General features: G+C 37.0%; 1 protein-coding gene across 2 annotated transcripts; it reads left to right on the forward strand.

The window, feature by feature from the left end:
• The first annotated feature begins 13,389 nt into the window (after window positions 1-13,389).
• LOC110377423 (uncharacterized) lies at window positions 13,390-18,718 on the forward strand. 2 transcript variants are annotated; one of them, XM_064041639.1, is made up of 6 exons: window positions 13,390-13,587; window positions 14,675-14,803; window positions 14,988-15,209; window positions 16,240-16,301; window positions 16,633-16,779; window positions 18,526-18,718. In XM_064041639.1, exons 1-6 carry the CDS (start codon window positions 13,506-13,508, stop codon window positions 18,640-18,642), a joined length of 759 nt encoding a protein of 252 aa, XP_063897709.1. In that variant the 5' UTR covers window positions 13,390-13,505; the 3' UTR covers window positions 18,643-18,718. The 2 variants fall into 2 exon arrangements, with proteins under 2 accessions (XP_063897709.1, XP_063897710.1); XM_064041640.1 differs by having other exon boundaries at window positions 13,396-13,587; window positions 16,240-16,302; window positions 16,640-16,779.
• Window positions 18,719-20,707: the final 1,989 nt, after the last annotated feature.

The raw sequence follows: 20,707 nt of genomic DNA on the forward strand, positions 1-20,707 counted from the left end.
ATGCAAGCTGACAAACAAGGCTCGTGTTATGTTATTTGTCTGTTTAATTGTACTGTTCTCGACTGTACCGTGTACATAACACTCTGTACGCGAGTGTACATCATTGCGTATATTACTCATAAGGTCGGGTTTAGGGTTGACAAACGGTTAAATTAATTTTAGTTATATTTATAATCCGCTTTTTTTCCGTGGTTTCACTGCCTGAGGGACTGCCTATCTGACCTCTTCAACCCAGTTACCCGAGCAACCCAATAGCAACCCCTTGGTAAGATTGGCGTCAGACTTACTGGCTTCTGACTACCCGTAACGACTGCCAAGGATGTTTAATGACAGCCGGGACCTGCAGTTTAACGTGCTTTCCGAAACACAGTCATTGGTGTCCAAGATACATTTAGACAGTATATATAAAACTTGTAAAAGTTACATTGGCCTGACCTGGGATCGAACCCATGCACTCATTCTTTAGAGGTTGGTTCTTTACCCACTAGGCCACCACGACAAAGCGACTTCTACTAGCGGTTTCACCCGCATCCCGTGGGAACCTCTGCACGCACCCGGACAAAAAGTAGCCTATAGCCTTCCTCGATAAATGGACTATCTAACACTGAGAGAGATTTTCAAATCGGACTAGTACTTCCTGAGGATAGTGCGTTCAAACAAACAAACGCTTTAGCTTTATAATATTAGTATAGATTAGTAGGATTGTTTACCCGACTGTGCCATCCCTATATCCCAGCGAAAGTGGGCCTAATAATGTCACGCGGATCAAAGGGTCTTTGTCGAGGCACATTTGCATGAACATATGTGTAATTTAATAAGCTACCTCCATGCTAAATTGTTGGTGTAACTTGGTACGCGTGTTGGGCGTTTGAAAAGGAAATTGGCTCTTTTTTGGTATGACTACCTACATTCGGCACGTTTTTGTGGGTGTTTGGTAGCCGTTATGGGTTATCGAGACCGAGAGAAATTCTGACATGTGCAGTCTCATTAAGGGTCTAACCAATGGGTATTGGGTTGCCCGGGTAACTGGGTTGAGGGGGTCAGATAGGGCAGTCGCTCCTTGTAAAGCACTGGTACTCAGCTACATCCAGTTAGACTGGAAGCCGACTCCAACATAGTTTGGGAAAAAGGCTCGGAGAAAGAAGTTTCATTAAGTGGTTGTCCGGGTAGCTGGGTTTAAGAGGCCAAATAGTCACTTCATGTAAAACCTTGGTATTCAGTATCATGCGGTTATTAGGCTAAACATATGGGATTTTTATTCTTTTAAAAAAGATTTTTGCCAAAGAAACCAGCTTCAATAATATTTACCTGAAAGATTCTTCTTAGTCTGACAAATTAATACTTTGTCGAAAACCGCTTCATAATCAGTTCGGCCAAACGTGAGATAATTGTACACAATCATACATACATATGAACATACAAGCCAAACTGAGCACCTCCTTTTTTGAAGTCGGTTGAAAACGTAGAGTTTACGTTTCGTAAAAATTACGTTGGTTACGTACAAAAGCTCTTTCTTTTAAATATTAAGCATATTCAATTACTGAAAACCTTGAAAAACATAAATCAAAGTAGTGATGGATACTAAGATTGATCACTTTACTTAAAAAGTGTGAACACCTGGGACTGAAAGATTTCATAGAATATTTTTGTTTACTTTTGTAATTGAAAATAGACGTAGAAGGCTTTTATTTTTATTTATTTTTATTACTGTTACAGCCTTTTTATCGTCCCACTGCTGGGCACAGGCCTCCTCTCACACGGAGAAGGATTGTTTATGCCTAATTAATTTTTTTTTTTTTTTTTTACTACGTAAGCAATAAGGTAGGTATCGTATATTCTAGTAGGAATATTAATTATTTAATTAATTATAATTAATTCTCTAAAACAAAGCGATTAATTGTCGCTCAGTGTTGACAATAGAGATTTAGTTATAAAGGGAAGATACAAAATGGACGCGTTGTGTATGGGTAAACGATTTTGTTGTTAAATCTTATTAATATGTTAGCTAACATTTAAAGAAGCGAAGTTTGTTAGTTTGTGTGTCATTATTAGAAAAGAATAGCGATCACTAATATTCTTAAATTATTAAAAACAGTCTAAGTGTAAGTCCTTACTTCTCACGCAAACCACTCATCTGTGAAAAAATATGTTTACCCATCGCAATTGCGGTTCGTAAAGACTAGTGATAAACGGACGAAAAGACTAGTGATAAACGGACAAAAAAAACTAGTGATAAACGGACGAAAAGACTTGTGATAAACGGACGAAAAGACTTGTGATAAACGGACGAAAAGACTTGTGATAAACGGACGAAAAGACTTGTGATAAACGGACGAAAAGACTTGTGATAAACGGACGAAAAGACTTGTGATAAACGGACGAAAAGACGTACGGACAGGAGAGTCTTGGTGATGACGTTTTCACCCATTCGCTACGGGAGCCTTCAAAATATTTAAAATCAGTCGGTAGTTCGGAGTTCTTCACTAACAAATTAAAAAAAAATCCTACTTTTTAGGAAGTCGGTTTAAAAGTATTACTTTTCTTAAATAGCAAGTGAGATAACAGACAAAACCTAGTCTCCCATCTCTAAAGAGGGCCTAAGCTCTAAGATTTAACTGAATAGGTCCTCACTAATTTACGACCGCGGTTTAAACCAGTGACAATAGGTTTAAATTACAGTATAATGTTATATATCCCATTGTTTAGAAGTAACCGTCTTACTGGCTGAAAGATTTTACACAATCCCATCATCTTGTACACTCGAATGCGCTAATTTTGGGACACATACCTCGAAATACTTGAACGTTACTCAACTTTAAGTTCTACTTAAAAGTATATCCGTCGCAGAAATTTACGTAAATGTGACATAGATAGAATGATGTCCATAAAAGAAAGTGGTGTTCCAGTATTTGTCCTATACATAATCAAATGTGACATAGGAAATTACTTAATCTGTACTAATATTGACTTTGTTTATTTGTTATGCTTTCAAGCTAAAATGGTTCCCTCGATTGAGACAAAATTTGACTACGAGATTGCTTGTAACCTGGAGATGGAAATAGTCTACCTTTTACTATTAGGCACGGGATGTATTTCTGCGGGATGCGGACGAAGTGGCGGGCAAAATAGGCATTACATAGTTATAATCAATATCATCATAATTAGTATTACTGCCGAACTAATTATGTTTCGTGTAATATTTGTATAGATTTTGACGCATTGTAGTAATTTTAGGTAATCATTTTAGTGTAATTGAGTAACACAGACAGAATTACTTTCGCATTTAAGTGAGTGTTTTAAATAAATTAATATCTATATTAAAATACTGGTCCCACTTTACTGTCAACGAGTGTATTTCATCAAAGTGTTTACTGCGACTTAAGAAGGTTTTACACAAGGATTTCAGATAAGTCTAATGGCTGAATTAATGAATGGTCTAGACGGTTCTTAACTGTTTTTAGGTCGGTTTTCAAAGTAACTAGGTCGTTTGGACTTATTGGACTGGTATATAGCTAAACAGTAAAGTAAGTGTTAAAATAATACTTAAGTTAAATTATAATTTTGAATTATTTTAGTACTTTTGTTGCAATTATTATTTTGATCTTGATAGTATACAACGTGTGTCGTACCTAATCACATTAAATGAAATACGTTAATACATATATTGGTTAATATATGTCGATTAGCACAAAGAAAAAAATAAAAAACCTGAAAATAAATTCCTAACTTTATCTCGGCTCTACCCATGATGATGTAAATTTCGAAAACGAAAAATGACTCCTGTGGCTAGAGGATGGATTAGGTATTTTTTTTACAATCCGCCATAGAATATAATAAAGTTAATGTGATAGGATTGAATGTGATTAGGTACGACACACCCGATATAAACTGGTTGTCTGGTATCATCATCATCAGCCTTTTTGTCGTCCCAATGCTGGGCACAGGCATGCTCTCGCACAGAGAAAGATTGATCGATGCGGGTTGGTGATTTCAGACTTTAAAGTAAAGTTTTCCTACACCTACTCAGTCATTGGGTACTAAGACCAAGATAGAAAGTATATACAATTTAAGAAAAGTGGCATTTTTACTGCCTGGTGTTGCCTTAACTTGGAATTATAGACATCAATTAACTGACTCGAGATGAACTAACCAAACTACGTAGATCATCCATAGTCAAACAGTGTCTAAACATTAACCATAATCTATTATTAACGAAACCCATGACTTCACCATAACTTGTTTACCCCAAAACTTGCAACTGTTAAGTTTGACCTACTTATGACCTCATTCTGACCTATTTCTGAATGTAAATGAACCATGACCTGGTCTATTGGATGTCTATAGCTTCGGCAATAGATGTGTAGTAACCATGATATTAGCTTGAATACCGACGTGAGGGACGGTGAGCTGTAGGGTGACTATGTTAGATAGAAAATGTAGGACAGTAGATGTTAATAAAAATATGTTAGGGACTTAGGCCCATTTACACGGACAACATAAAAGTAAAAAAAACCGATTGATTTGAAAATTGAACGTAAAAATTCATAGTAAACAGTAGTTTCAACAAAACTGACGAAACGTGGGACTCGATAGGAATAATAATCATAATTATACAATCATGTTATTTCCAAAAAAATTGTCCTCACATTGTACAGAATTGTACCCAAAAAGCAATTAATATAGTTAAGTATACCTCTATTATGTGAATTTTGTTACCAATATTTTAAATAAGTACAACCAAACTTTCGTTGTAAAAAATATTTTTATAAAAAAATATATTACATACGTGGACTAACGTGCACTTATTCCACTCAAATCATATCCCCTCTACCGATGATATCGGACTACGTAATAGTGAGTGCATAACTTATAAAATTTGCATTTCTGAACGATTTACTGCTCGCGACTCTACTAATGAGCTTTTAATGACCACTATTTTTATGTCATTTTTTAAATTTAGCGAAAAATTCAATCGTTATTGTTTTTTTGTAAGAAAAACTACAATGTGTCCCATTTTGAGTTACGGTGAATGCTTTGAATGGTAGCGATTATTTTTTGTTTGTTTGTGCTTTAAAGGTAGGTCCCGGCTGTCATTGAACACCCTTGGCAGTCGTTACGGGTAGTAAGAAGCCAGTAAGTCTGACACCAGTCTAACCAAGGGGTATTTGGTTGCCCGGGTAACTGGGTTGAGGGGGTCAGATAGGGCAGTCGCTCCTTGTAAAGCACTGGTCAGCTGTATCCGGTTAGACTAGAAACCGACCCCAACATAGTTGGGAAAAAGGATCTGAGGATGACGTTTGTGCTCTAAAGGCTCCGAAACTACTGAACCGATTTGAAAATTCTTTCACTGTTAGAAAGCTCCACACTTCCCGCGTAACATAGGCTATATTTTATTCCGGTACGGGCAGTAGTTCCCACTGTAACACACACTGTCACACGGGTAACTGCTGGTATTAACACTTTGACCAACCCAGGAATCATGAGTACTCTCAACAATCACGGTTTATCTATACCAAGTTAGCTTAACCATAAGCCACGCTTCACCAGTTAAGCTTAACTACATAATACCTATCTTAACCGACAAACTAATTAACAGTTTGTCTGTCTAATCCAATTTGCCCATCTATATAGTAGCCGATAATATTGAACCAATTAGTACGTGGTTAATGAAATCTGTCGTGCCCAGCTATTTGGGGTTTTGGTTAAGCTAAATAGGTGTCGTGGTTGCCTAGTGGGTAAAGGAACAACCTCTCAATTATGAGGGCGCGGGTTCGATCCCAGGTCAGGAAAGTACCAACGCAACTTTTCTAAGTATGTATGTACTTTCTAAGTATATCTTAGACACAATTGACTGTGTTTCGGATGGCACGTTAAACTGTAGGTCCCGGCTGTCATTGAACATCCCGGCAGTCGTTACGGGTAGTCAGAAGCAAGTCATTCTGACACCAGTCTAACCAAGGGTATCGGGTTGCCCGGGTAACTGGGTTGAGGAGGTCAGATAGGTAGTCGCTTCTTGTAAAGCACTGGTACTCAGCTACATCCGGTTAGACTGGAAGCCGACCCCAACATAGTTGGGAAAAAGGCTCGGAGGATGATGGTCACGCTAAATAGGCCCGAATTTTGTACAGTTTTTGGTTAAGATAGATAGTACTTTGAAGTTGGCTGTCGCGAAAGTTACCCTGTCTATCTGTCGGGCTTTTACGCCAAAACTACTGAAACAATTTAAACAAAATCGAGAAAAGAGATAGTCTATCGCCTTAGGGTCCGTTCAGACAGACCGGCTCGGAGAGCATCGATACACAGATCGGAATCGGCTCCGATCGGCTCCGAGCGGCTGCGTGAGATGCAATCGGAGCTAAACGTCTGCAAGACCGAGAAAAAGTACGCGATCGGAGCCGGTTGGATCCTCTTATTATTTCACACCGAGCACCTTCGAGCATTGTTTATGACAAAATCAGTGCATATGCAAAAATAAACCTTACTTTAAATACTAAGTACTCGATTTTCAACGTGTTAAGAATGGGTAGTATTTAAACGCAAATCAAAAAATATCCTTTTTCTATGCAATAAGATTCCGTATTCACATCAAAATTACTGATTGCACAGCAAAATATTCAACTCAAAATATCACTAAACACACTACAATTTATTTTCGCAGCGTACAGCGATTTTTCCTAAAGCAAAAGCTTTTTCATCAATGCACAGCTAACAATCTTAATGCACATTATACATGTTAACTCTCTTTCTTTCAAATATAGCTTCTATTTTTATATTATTTACAGCAGTTTTTCTGAATAAAACAGCATTTTATTAGTCACAGTCATCTTATTATTTATTAATTACCACATAATGAGATCAGCAAAAAAATATAAAATTAAATACAAAATTGTGATTTATTGAATTATTAATAAGCGTCCACGCTTCCTTTTTTGCCCAATAGGCACATTTTTAGCTTCTGCCGGTGGCGCCACGTACTTGAGTCGGATCGCAAGTCCGATGATATGCTTGCACATATAGTTCAAATGGGGCAGGTGCATTTTTAGTAATTGTCAGTACTTCCTTTTGGCATACATTTCATATTAGTAGTTATTAAAAGGCAGAACTATCATATTTCAGAATGTTTATAGTCAGAATCATCTTTTGGCATAGTTTTGGAATTTTTATTTTCCTGTAAGAAGCATGCAAACAAGCCTGAATCATGCAAGCAGGCATGCAGCATGTAAGCAGGCATGCAATATGGAAGTAAGCATGCAACATGCAGCAAGCATGGCTTCTGTCACGGCTCCGGCGCTTCGTGGCTCCGGCGGTCCCATGCGAGCTTATCGTCGCAGATGGTTTTCACGCTCACCACCGCAGCTTCGGCTTACTGGCCGGCAGAGCCGGCCAGCCTCAACCGCGTCGGCGAGCGTTAAAACTACCTGCGCCTCAGCTCGCAGGCCGCTCGCCCTCCGCGCCTACGCGGTTTTGAATTGCACTCTAGGGGTAGGGCAAACAAGACTACGAGGAGTCGGTTTTGCAGCGATTCGTTTTCGTTACTAGCTTCAATTTTTCAGTTAATTTGTTCTGCTTTTAGAAATAATGCAATGTGACAGGATTTTTTTGTTATAATAATCATTAAATTTGCCGACCATGGCTTCTTGAAAATGAAGACAAATATGATGAACAGGTTTTGTTGTACTTACTGATTAATATGCGACTGGGATAGTTATTTTGCTATGAAATATGGAAAATTTGCTGTGCAGTCAGTATTTAATGCTTGTATGTAGTATTTTTGTACAAGAATAAATTTAACTGTATTGCATTATAAGAAAAAAAGTAATGTCATATTGATGTATAATTTCGAATTATCTGCAGTTTGAGTTTTGTTAAACATTTAGTTTATTTGTAGTGAAGTAAGTTATTTGATGTAAAAAATAATATAAATGATGAGTATTTATTGATAGGCGATTATTTATTTGATATGCAATTTATAATATCCCGTTAAGAATTTGCTCTCCTCTCCGAGCCGGTCTGTCTGAACGGACCCTTAGAAAGGACATACTTTTTAAGCGGATGTAGGACGTACTTCTCAAGGGATGTGGGTGGAACAGCAAATAATAGAAAGTAGGTTATAAGTACTGAAAGTAGTTCTATCGTGATCGTAATTTCTATAGGTAGTATTCGTTTTTTTTGGGGTCCACGGCTAATATCTAAAACTGGATCAATTAAAAAAAATAAACCTGGTTAGCCCATTTTTTCAAAGATTGTTAGTTACCTGAATATCTATGTTATCTCCTAGATAATATGCTGCCAAATTAGCGAGGCACTTAATTAAATCGGTTTAGTTGACATCACGTGACCAACTATTCGCGGTCGTGTGGTCACCCTAAATAATTTATTTTATATGCGGTTTATAGTTGATTTGTTTTGCTCGTGAAATTCAATTAGCTTTGGTTAGGTATTTAATCTATTGTTTTCGTTTAATTTAATTGTTTTGGCATATTTTGGGAATCACGTCACATAAAATTTAATCAGAGCCAAATTCTATTAGAATCAGTTTTTACCTTTACCTACTAGGAATTAAAATATGTATTAACAAACAAACACAAATTTTGTTTAAAAAAATACTGGTTCTGTATATATTTTTTTCATTTTACGATTATTTGTGGATATTTTATCTCACGAAATAACGCAATGTTGTGTGTGTGTAAATATATATCATTGTACATCATCATCATTCTATCATTGTCATTGCTTTAGCTCAGGAGTGCTCACTTGCTCAATAGTAGCCGAGTCACCAAGTCATACGAAGACAGTGTTCAAGGGTGGGTCACATCAGTATGGAGAAAAAAAAAAATTAAGTTTTTTTTCAGGCACAGTGATAAAAAGGTGCCAAATCATAATTATAAACAGACTATGAAATTTGATGGTATTCGGAATTAATCTTCTGCCTCCGGTTTCACGTTGAAATTCAAGAAAATGTGGTTTGAAAGGTCCTAATGGTATGGCAGAATCAGTTACAGTGATCAACGCTATTTATAAATAAAAGTCTTAAATCAATAGTAATTGTGTTTATTAAAGGTGAATTTACGTGTCAAATAAGTATAACTGCAGATAAAATCAAAAATAATAATTACAGTACGGTCATTATCGAAGCTTAATTAGGGGTAAAAGTCCTTTTTACTGTCGAATTTCGGCATTGATTTTCTCGAATCTATCTGGGCTTTGATGAATCCTTCTCTTGCTGTTCTATTACATACAGTAGCAGAAGCTTCAGTCACTGCTTTAACTGCTCTCTCTACTGCTTGTGTGTGACAAGGGAGGCGTAATAAATTTAATTCGCCTTCTCCTTTTTGTGCAACAAATAATCGCAGATTTTCTTCGGTTACAGATTTTAAAATTGGCGGTTCAGTGATATTTTCTTGCCAATCTAAAAGGTCATAATACGTTGACGCATTAAAGTTCACCTCTGGCAACTGAAACAGACGCAATTTTTTAGGTTTTGCTGATCTAGCTTTCAAAATTCGACGAGCAGCTAATTCACGTATGTGCGGCTGGAAATCAGTCAACATTGCAAGTAATAAGTTTTCTGGATGTGCGAAATAAGCATTTCTTTGAATAACTGGGTCAACAATATTTTTCAAAGTTGTCGGTAAATATCTGGTGAGCTTGATGAGCTTAAACAAGTGTCGAGGTCCATCTTTACAGCAAGGGTGCGTTTTTATAGCAAACCATACTGGAGCGTAAACTCTAACAATGTATGTTGCCAGAGTGATGAGATTTTCAGAAGGAGTTTCCACTGAAACATACAAACGGAGAATCCTGTTGGCACGAGTTAGCCATCGGGCATGGGACATTTTGCCTGGCGATTTGTTCGCTAAATCGTTAGGAAAGGTGCCTGTGGAAACTGCTTCAACTATTTTGTACAAGTATTTCTGGTCTGTACTAATATCTTCAGTGGAAAGTTCTGGTAAATCCGTTGGAATATGTTGAAAATGGACTATAGGTCGTTTTTCACAATTTTCAAGCTCTTTGCCAATGCTTCCTGAAAATGTTCGTGGTCCAGACGTAGTGCCATCGATGTGTTCAAACAAGTGTCTAAATGGGAGTTCATTCATGTGCAAAAGGCAAATAATCCACTGCAAGGGTCGATCCAGTCTTTTTTCTAACATCCGTATAATACCGCCGTACTTACCAACATTTACGTTGGTGCCGTCACATCCGATTGCAATCAAACCATCCATCGATATATCCTTATTCATGAAAAAGTTAAATATTTCTTGTTCTATACACTTTGCAGTGCCTGAAGCAGGTGTAATGTAACCTAAAAACTTCGAGTCAGGTTCTTTTATAAAAGAAATATGTTCTTCAAGTATGCGTCGCCTATACCTTTTTCCGTCTTTCTCAGATATAGTTGAGGTTTGGTCTTTTCTTCCATCAAAGTACAATGCCGGTACTAGTGACTCATTTTGTTGCAAAGTTATGATTTCTCTAGTTTTTTTCCTTTCTCGGCGCAGCTTATTTTTGTCTATTACTTGTGAAGTCGACGCTTGCAGAACTACAGATGCGATAGCTGCTCCTGCCCTGTCTGACACACCAAATCTATCGCAGGTTTTTGAAAGTAAAGCATAATCTACTGCAGTTTTGATGCTCGTACTCTCGGAATTAATACTTGAAGCTCGTGACTGAATTTGAATAGGTTCTTCGCAATCCGAGTGGGTGCATTCCGATCCAGAAGAGCTACTCAATATTTCCGTACTTACTTTGATTACTTTTGGTTGGTTGCTTGCAGATTTTTCTCGTAGTAGCTTTCTTTTTAGTGATCTTGTAATCTGTTTAGTTGTACAAACGTCAATGCCACCTATCACCATTTGCCTAGCTGTTCGTTGATCTGTTATGAAGTTGTGTTCTCTTAGAGGTATTTTTTTGTTTTTAGGACAAGCACATTGGAGTAAATCTCTACACTTGCAAGCCGCAATATCAAATAGCACTTTACTTCCAAGACGAAACGGTGAGATTTAAGTAAGTTTTTGCACTTTAAATGATATGATTGTAACATTACCTTTACACGTTTTGGTTCTACAGTAGGAATAGAAGATCTCACCCATATTTCTATCAATTTTGGAACTACGATGGCCTCGATTTCTTTATACGTTGGCTCCTTTTAGTTTCCTCTCATGTTTCAACTTGTGCCTGGTCCACTCATAAGACTTCATCACATCTTCATAGCTTGGCAAAATGTTGTCTTTTAAATCACATAGATCACCAAACAAGGGACACTTCCAACTATTTCGCGTACGTTCCATTCTTACAATAATGGGCAAAAAATGACTGCACTCTAGAACACAACGTGTGACACTGTTGTTTCACAGGCCAATCAAGCGTCACTTGTAACTCCACCCCGCCCCCTCCTTACCCGCCGTCTCCGTGACCTTGAATTAAGCCAAGCAAACGTCTTCCTTTATTTGTAGTGATTAAAAACTATACGTATAGTACGAAACCGGACATTGAAAGCTTGAAAAAAGTGTCGGAAACATAGTCATGCTATTTCAAAAATTTCTTTCAGAATCCGGAGGCAGTTAAACTTAAAATAATGAAATATAATTTAACATATAAATTAAGTAAACCATTTAGCACCTTTTTATCGCTGAGCCTTTTTAAAAAACGAAAAAAAAAAAAATTGACCCACCCTAGTCATGTACATTCACACACGTGTATGGCTGAACCGCTCTCTTGATATAAAATATCCTGTAGACAGAAAAAATATTATTAGAATTAAAATACCTTAATAATCTCAATAAAAATCCGCGAAACTACCACCCACGGGATAATACTTATCCTTTTAATAACAAAACCGGCATTCTTTCATAATTTCATCCCCCACAAAAATTAATTAGTACAAGATTTAGAGTAATAAGCCTTCTGATTTATAAGGGTTGTGGCCAAATGATACCGCACCCTTTAGGGGCCCGTGCACAAAACGAATGATAGAAAAACCCTTTCGACGGCCCTCATTATAGAAGGGTATTTCAATGCGTGCCACTTAAGTTTATTATGGGACCTTATGGAGGTACTATCCATGGAGAACAAAATGACTAGCAGAGATGTCATAACGCAAAATCTCCTAAGAAAGTGTTCGGGGGACGAGGAACGTTACTAGCTCCGCCCTTAGATGCCTTCTATGGAACTAGCCCATTAATTTCAAAATTAAATAACTAATCAAGCAAAACCAATCTTTGACAGATTAGTTTTGATTTGACAAAGAATCTGAACGTCTTCTAAGTCCTAGTAAATGATCACGCCTACCGTACGTTGCTTGACCTACAAGAAGGCGCCTGACCTACCTTCCTTATGGAATCTCTGCTATCTTTCCTTGCTCTCTGTGTGTAGGTACTATTGCTTACTAAATTCAATTTAAATATACCTTCCCTTTACTACATAGTGAATTGATGAAAGGAATTCTTGCATACGAGTATATTCAAAGGAGATAGTTGAATGAGTAAGATGAGATTTTTCTTGTAAGAAAAGTTCGGATAGAGTCGAGTTGTAGGAAATTTTTGTGTTTAGCGTTTAAGTGGTACAACTGGATCTTTGCTGAGTGAATGTGTAGTTTTTGACTTATATGTTTGATTGTTATTTCCCTTTTCATTGTTGAATTTTCACCTTTCTCGGGTAAAAGCAGACTATTTCAAATGTAAAAGTGTACATACATTTTTTTTATTAATAACATTTTGTACGGAACCACTCTAATAATAACCATGACTATCTGACCCACTTTTTATTTGAGTTTAATTAAAACAGTGTCTTTGTTCAGCGGTAGAAAAGGTACCATTTCACTTAGACCCTTTTAAACAGAACAGAAGTGGCTGACTTTAATTATTTTATATTATTTTTGTTATTCTTTCTAGAAATCTCTTCGAGAAAAGTTTAAGTGTTAAAGTTTTACCGTGAATTCGTTTAAGATGTCTTTTAACAGAAACTAGCTTCCGTCAGCAAACTCTTAGCTTTAAAATTATTTTTAAAACGTAAACCAATTTTTGGAGCAAGTGAACAAAAATATTTAAAATTCTGTATTTCCATAATAAATCTAGGGTTCATTTATGTAAAATGATTATTACTCAAAAGTTAATTTATGCTCAAAAAGGTTTTTTAGCAGAACTTGAAGGAGTGTCAAACTCTTACAGACTAAAACCCATCATGCTCCGTCGTAGGCGTTTTATGTACCAGGGCCGCGGTAAATCTTTCGAACAATCCCAGGTCTGGGTTTTTTTAGTCTGTGGATCATATGTATTAGATTTGTGTAGTGTCTAAATAAATTCAGTTCTTTCAAAGTTAATAAATTTTGTTCCTCCTATGACGCATTTGAGGATTCCTTATAAATGTATTTGACTTAGCGATAACAGAGAAGGAAAATAAAATGACAAAATACTATAACTTCGTCATTCTATAGGTAAGTTCTTTGTATTGGTGAACAGTTGGTGAACATATTTTAATTATATATTTAATTTAGTTTGTGAAAAATAGTGATGTTTCCTTCAAAGTGTATATTTTTTGTAGTTTTCTTTTGTGTTGTTGTGACCTGTTTCAGTAAAGACGATTCGGATACCGGTGAGTAATGATTTTATGTTTGAATTTGTTTGAAAAAGCACCTGTCTATCCCTTTTCCATCTATGTTGGACCCGGCTTACAGTCTAACCGAATGCGGCTAGTGTTTTCAAGGAGCGACTGCCTATCTGACCTCCTCAACCCAGTACCCCTTGGTTAGATTGGCGTCACACTTACTGGCTTCTGACTACCCATAACGACTGCCAAGAATGTTCAATGACAGCCGGAACCTACAGTTTAACATCCCCTCCAAATAACGGTCATTGGTATTCAAAATATACGTATAGAAAGTACATACGAACTTAGAAAATTTGCATTGGCAGGTACTTGCCAGACCTGGAATCAAAGTCACACGCTCATTCTTGAGAGATTGGTTCTCTACCCATTAAACTACCACGACTTTGTCATTTTAGTAATATTTAATGTTTTTTTTTTACGTAATAATACGTGCAATATTTTTGCCACACACAACTTAAATGCAGGCTATAATTAGAATCACTACTTTTATCCCTATGGTCACGCCTATTGCGCTTCAGTTCTCAGCGTTTTGTTTAGTCTGCTGTGCTTTTGACGCTGAAGTACAAAAATTAAATATATGGAACGTTTCTAATGGTTATGCGTATTCCGTTGTTTTCAAGTCAACGGGCCCTTAAAATTCAATATCAGACTATTCAATATTCAGTACTAGCTTTCGCCCGCGGTTTCACCCGCGTCCCATAGCCGGATGGTGACACAAACCATCCTAAAACCTTCTCCCGGGTCTAAGTTCCAGCCAAATCGGTCAAGCCGTTTTCATGTTGTCGTGACAACGGAAAGGGGGTTTCATTTATATCCCAGCGGGGCCCAGCAGGGCCAAGGCCTGCCGGGGCTGCGGGTTGTTCGAAAGAGATACCGCGGCCCTGGTACATAAAAGGCCTATGACGGAACACGACGGTTTTTAGTCAGTAAGAGTCTGACACTCCCTCACCGCTGCTAACCCATAGCGGGAGGGGTCATTTGATGATTTTTGTGGTCGGAAAAATATATATATATATATTTTTTTTTTATCTATATATGTATATAGATTTTGATTATCTGTTTCTGCTTTCAGATGGCAAAGTAATAAAAAAAATTCCATATAGATTCTTCTATCAACGTCATGATCGCATAAATATGAACGTGACCTTAAAAAATATACCCCCGAATGTGACTTCTGCAAAATTGGTATTACGGTATTCAAGTAAGTTCATATTATTAGTTTTTACTGTCTATGCTTATATTAAAGAGGATTTTTTTTATTTTAGTCTGTTTAATTGTTGCATAATTTAATAATATTGACCCCGAATAAAAAAGTACCCGTAGTCACCCGAATAAAAAAATTGGTTGTCATATTTTTGTCTATCTTTAATTTGAATTTTTTTCAGATGAATTTTTAGGTGCGTTAGAATTCACCTATTTTGACATAGATCGAGATAACTCTTTGCAATTTCAAGAAGAAATTGAAGAAGAAATTATTTATATTGATGTTGAATTAGAAGATTTAACAAACGTCACACGTACAATACGATTATGTGAAGGAGTACAAGCAAATGTAAAACCTTTAGGATTGTGGGAGAGAGAACTTAAAGAAATTCTTGATCGTCGAGGTAAGACTCGATATTTTTTAGGATCAGTGGCTAGCACCCCCAATGGTCGAAGCACCTGTGGCCTACGCCTCCGATTCGTTAATTTCATTAACAACAACCAGTTTTAAACGAGTTAAAATACCTACATATATCTTTTTTTATTTATTGTTAAACTGAGGCGAGATACCACTGGTGTGCGGCACTGTCCTCCGAGCCTTTTTCCCAACTATGTTGGGGTCGGCTTTCAGTCTAACCGGATGTAGCTGAGTACCAGTGCTTTACAAGGAGCGACTGCCCTATCTGACCCCTTCAACCCAGTTACCCGGGCAACCCAATACCCCTTGGTAAGACTGGTGTCAGACTTACTGGCTTCTGACTACCCGTAACGACTGTGACATTGTACGGCTCTGTGACATACTTATATAAAAATGTTTCTTCTGGCCCTTTTACAAACAAATAGCGTGCGTACATTTCTAAAATGTCCATGAAATCTTTTTGCTCGAACATGCTAACTGCTTACGGCGAGACGAACATTATTTTTGTTTTCTCGCAATTTTGTACGAATCTCCCGAAAATGATAATATAATGTAATGAATTGTTTATTACTTCGAATTGTACACTGAACTTCAGGTCAGTGGTAATAGTTTTATAGGAAAATCGTACTTATTACTATTGAGTTAAGGTGCATGACAGTTACCACTAATGTGCAGTTTACTGTACAAAATTTAAACATAGGTATTTTCCTTGATACTACATAAGTGATGATGTGTCATTAAGGTAACGATGATGTCCTCCTCGCCAATTATCGGCTACGTCGCTCGGCTGTTCTCATGTAAGCTGCTTAGATTAGCCAACTACACAGGACAATATTATAGTGCACAAGCATTTGCGCAGACACAGGTGCACTCACTATTCCTTCACTCTCGTAACCCGATGGGACGGCAATCCGACACGACCGGAGAGACATCAGGCGCAGGACCGACATTTACGTGCTCAAAAATTAGTTATAATATGTATAGGCGGAAAATAATCAAATTGTATTTCCTTGCAGGTCCTTGTTTTCATGAATCTGAGAGTTGCGTGCTCGAGTTAGATTTAGGATATAAATATATCGGTAAGCAAAAATTTTGTCACTTTATAATGTTCTTACAAATTGCAATTGTACCTTAAAATTGGGAAATGTGTTTGCTTTTGTGTATCACGCTAAAACGGCTGGACTGATTGAGATGAAATATGACATTTTTGAGGGTACCTATGTCAGAAAACTTCGCTAGTTTTCAAGTGCGGTTACGATTCGTTTTACTTCCAATGCGACTGAAGCGAATGAACTTTAATGATCATTCAATAAGTCATAGTAATTGTCATAAAATAAATTTTGCTTCGATTTTAGCTGAAAATACAAAATTCTCAAGTAGCTAGTAGTTAAAATAATATGACAAATTTTGTTTCAGAAACTCTCTCAAATGTAGAACTTATTGTAATACCATGTTCTGTCATATTAATGCTGGTGTTAATATTACAAGCTATCGAAGCTATAAGGAAGCATTGCAGGAAGAAACCAGATATAGCCAACAGACCACCAATGCCTCTCGTAAGTTCAAAAACTCTTTGCTCCACTTTGACCAAGCGATTGTTGATCGACAATCTTGTGGGAAATCATCTTATGACACCTCCCACTGTGTGAGCGAGTGTCACACTCCATGGAGAACAAAATGACTAGCGGAGATGTCATAACGCAATATCTCCTAAGAAAGGCGTTCGGGGGACGAGGAACGTTACTAGCTCCACCCTCATAAGCCTTCTTCTTTAGAACCCAGCCATTATTTTCAAAATATAATCACCAATCAATCAAGACCAATCTTTGATAGAGTTATTTTGATTTGACAAGGAATCCGAACGTCTCGTTAGTTCTAGTTACTGTTTCATAATGCTGTACGTTGCTTGACCTAGTTTATGGCATCTCCGCTATTTTTCCTGCCTCCTTGGTAGGTATTTATTCACACGAAATTAAAGTAAGTAACTCTGAAATGTTTTATTAATTCAAGCAGGTAGTTCTGTAATATATCGTGAGGTAACTTTTGCAATAACAGTATAACTTTTCACTCAAATGTCACGAGTAACTTTCTATATGTTTAATTAATATTAAGCTCTCCTCATCGCTGCCACTGCGGGGAAGCTGTCAACAGCCTCGGTCACCACGGCCTGTCGTGCAGCCGGATTGCCGGCCGCATACCACGACATGCCAACATAAACGACGTGATCCGTCGCGCTCTTGTTGCCGTCGGCGTGCCAGCCGTACTCGAACCAAATGGCTTGGCACGCGACGATGGCAAGAGACCAGACGGCATGTCGCTATTTCCGTGGAAGGTGGGTAGGACTTTAGTGTGGGACGCGACATGCGTCGACACTCTTGCGCCATCTCACCTTCCCGGAACTGCATGTCGTGCTGGCTCCGCCGCTGCACAAGCAGAGAACCTCAAGCGGCGCAAATATAGTAACCTTATAGGCAATTACATGTTTGAGCCGTTTGGGGTTGAAACTCTAGGGCCGTGGGGTCCGAGCGCCCACCTTCTTGCCAGGGATATCTCCCAGCGCCTGGTTGACACTTCCCGGGACCCAAAGGCTGGCTTTTATTTCGCACAGAGGTTGAGCATTGCCATCCAACGTGGCAATGCTGCCAGTCTTTTGGGTACATTACCCAGTGACAGCGATGAGGAGCAATTTTTTGATGCCCTATATTAGTTTTAAGTTGTATATATATATAAGTTTATTTTATTTTCAATTAATGTAAATATTTTATATTGAAGATAAAATTAAATTAAAATAATTTTATGATAGTCCCCTTAAGAGTAGAGTACTGCTGCTGCCTTTTCGACCCAAAACGGTTTCATGTAAATATCAGTAGTGTCATTCAAAATCCATCATCCATCTCCAGTCTAACCGGATGTAGCTGAGTACCAGTGCTTTACAAGGAGCGACTGCCCTATCTGACCTCCTCAACCCAGTTACCCGGGCAACCCAAAACCCTTTGGTTAGACTGGTGTCAGACTTACTGGATACTGACTATCCGTGACGACCGCCAAGGATGTTCAATGACAGCCGGGACCTACAGTTTGACGTGCCATCCGAAACACAGTCATTGGTGTTTAAGATATACTTTTTTAGATTGAAAGTTCATACAAAGTTAGATAAGTTGTTGTGGTAGGTACTTGCCTGACCTGGAATTGACCCCGCGCACTCATACTTGAGAGGTTGGTTCTTTACCCACTAGGACACCACGACATCGAGTTGGCGTTCAAAATGTACCTTTAATATTTCTATTTATTATTAATTTCAGCCATATCGTCCATTTTACCTGAATCTGCTCTTCCAAAAGGAATGTGAACGAGAAATTCGAGAGAAGGAAGGTCAACTCTGCGAAGAAAATATTTACGAAGAAATTGATCCGTTTTAGAGATTTTTTAATCACCATCTGCCTAGCTTTTTCCTTAGTATGTATTTTAAATAGAAAAATAAAGTCTGGTCTTTTAGTTTTTATTTTTTTTTAACTGAACTGACATTATTTTTAAACAAAGTACGTAATCTATTACTAATATTTAAAAAAAAAATTGTTTGTTTCTTTTTGCACCTTAAACCGAAACTACTAAACCGATTTTAAAAATTATTTCACTGTTGGGTAGCTAGATTATTCCCGAGTAACATAGGCTATGTTTTATCCTGGCAGGATAAGTTGCTTTGAAACAGCTTGTATTAAATACAAGTTTTCACTTGAATTGATGAAAGCAAACACGCTGAAAAATAATACGATACTTATTTTTCAACATTTATCGTAATCTTTTAAGCCGTTTTAAAATACATACATGTAGGTAATACATAAACAAATAGGCAGACGAATTTTACCCTTAAGAAACTGATTGTTTCTTTTACAACGATAATTTAAATAATAACACCAGTCTGGTTTATTAATAGAATTCAAAATTCATCAAAATCAAATCAATCAAGTCCCAATAAACAAAACTTCGAAACATTTTGAGTAAAGACAAAATTAGAGGCCGATTTTCCATTCACGGCCCAAAAGCGGACAAAACCGGGCACCATGATTAGTATATCAATAAAATAACGACTCATTATGTTAAACACTATAGAACGCGTTAATTACTGTCATCAATCATACGCACAATGACCGGGAAATATCCAAAATGGCCGGCCAAAGTGATGTTTGGAATAATTTGCTTGTGTAAAATAACTTGGATAAACTAATTCGCGGTTTTAGTTGACGAACTTGGATAAAAATTAGCTTATTATAGATGCGAGTATCACACCTATATCTATGCTATTTTGACGTGAAAACGCTACAAACCAAATATTTAGTTTCTATTGTTTCAATTTCGTTTAATGAAAGTAGGCTAATTAAATTAGCACTCTTTCAAGTCAAATAACATTGGACAGCTAGAAAACGCTAAACGCGCCCAAAACTTCATACATACAGGAAGTTGAATAATGCGCAAACTTAAATAAAACTAAGTTTAAATCTAAATCGCTTGAACGCTAACGGGTCAGAACGTCAGAATGTCAGAACGTCAGAACCCTCGTCTGTTTCACGTCATTGTCGTGACGTGTCACCTGTCATGTGTGATGTCACTCTAAAATATGGATATAACACTACAATAGTAATTTTGGTTCTAGAAATGTTTTTTGAAAAAGTCATTTTTGTAGAATTTAAACGGTGTGTCTATAAAAGGTTTTTAGGTAATGTGTTTTATTTAGACTAGTAAAAATTGTTATAACGTATATTTTTTTCAAACATCATAAACTTTTAATGAACGATCAGTTACCTAATCTATTTTAGACGGATATAATTAGGCTGCTTTAGATAAAGAAGTACTAGCTTCCTTTGACCTACTAGCTTCTGCCCGTGGGTTTACCCTTCTACTGGTTTTACCCTTTTCCTGGTTCTACTTCTTTATCTAAAGTAGCCTAATTATATCCGTCCCCATCTATGTGAATTTCATTGCAATCAGTTACTAAAAAAACAACATACTTTCCTATTCATAATCAGGAAAATGAGTTAAAAAACCCAACACGAACGAATACGTTAAAAAATATTACAAAATAAATATGAACAAAACTTTGAAAATAAAACAATAGCGATCAAAAATAATAAATAAACACAAAACAATGGACCAATAGATAATAATATTAAAATATATGCCATTACAGAAAACAAATTTACGAACCGCAGACGAACCATATTTCATTTAATCCCAACCGTTCATCAGCTCATTCATTCATTTATTCGTTCACTCAATTAATCGTCCATTCGGTCGCTGTCAGTGGCGCTCACATTAATTTGGCAATTCGTAGTTATTCAATTGGGGATCAAAAATACAATTTGTTAATTGAATTTTGGGCTAAAACAATAATTTTGGTTAATGGTTATTTTAAAGGTATCGTTTTGTGGCCTTTCTGTAAGCGTTCTATGGTGTCAAACCAACAGTAATTTACTAGTATTATCATAT

Source organism: Helicoverpa armigera, chromosome 25 (genome assembly GCF_030705265.1).
Source record: "Helicoverpa armigera isolate CAAS_96S chromosome 25, ASM3070526v1, whole genome shotgun sequence".
Lineage (NCBI taxonomy): Eukaryota > Metazoa > Arthropoda > Insecta > Lepidoptera > Noctuidae > Helicoverpa > Helicoverpa armigera.

Bases quoted from the DNA above. Each gene is read 5' to 3' on its own strand.
- LOC110377423 (XM_064041639.1), top strand. From the start codon at position 13,506: ATGTTTCCTTCAAAGTGTATATTTTTTGTAGTTTTCTTTTGTGTTGTT. The intron at 14,804-14,987 runs GTAAGTTCATAT...AATTTTTTTCAG, and splicing joins ATTGGTATTACGGTATTCAA to ATGAATTTTTAGGTGCGTTA. The intron at 15,210-16,239 runs GTAAGACTCGAT...ATTTCCTTGCAG, and splicing joins AGAAATTCTTGATCGTCGAG to GTCCTTGTTTTCATGAATCT.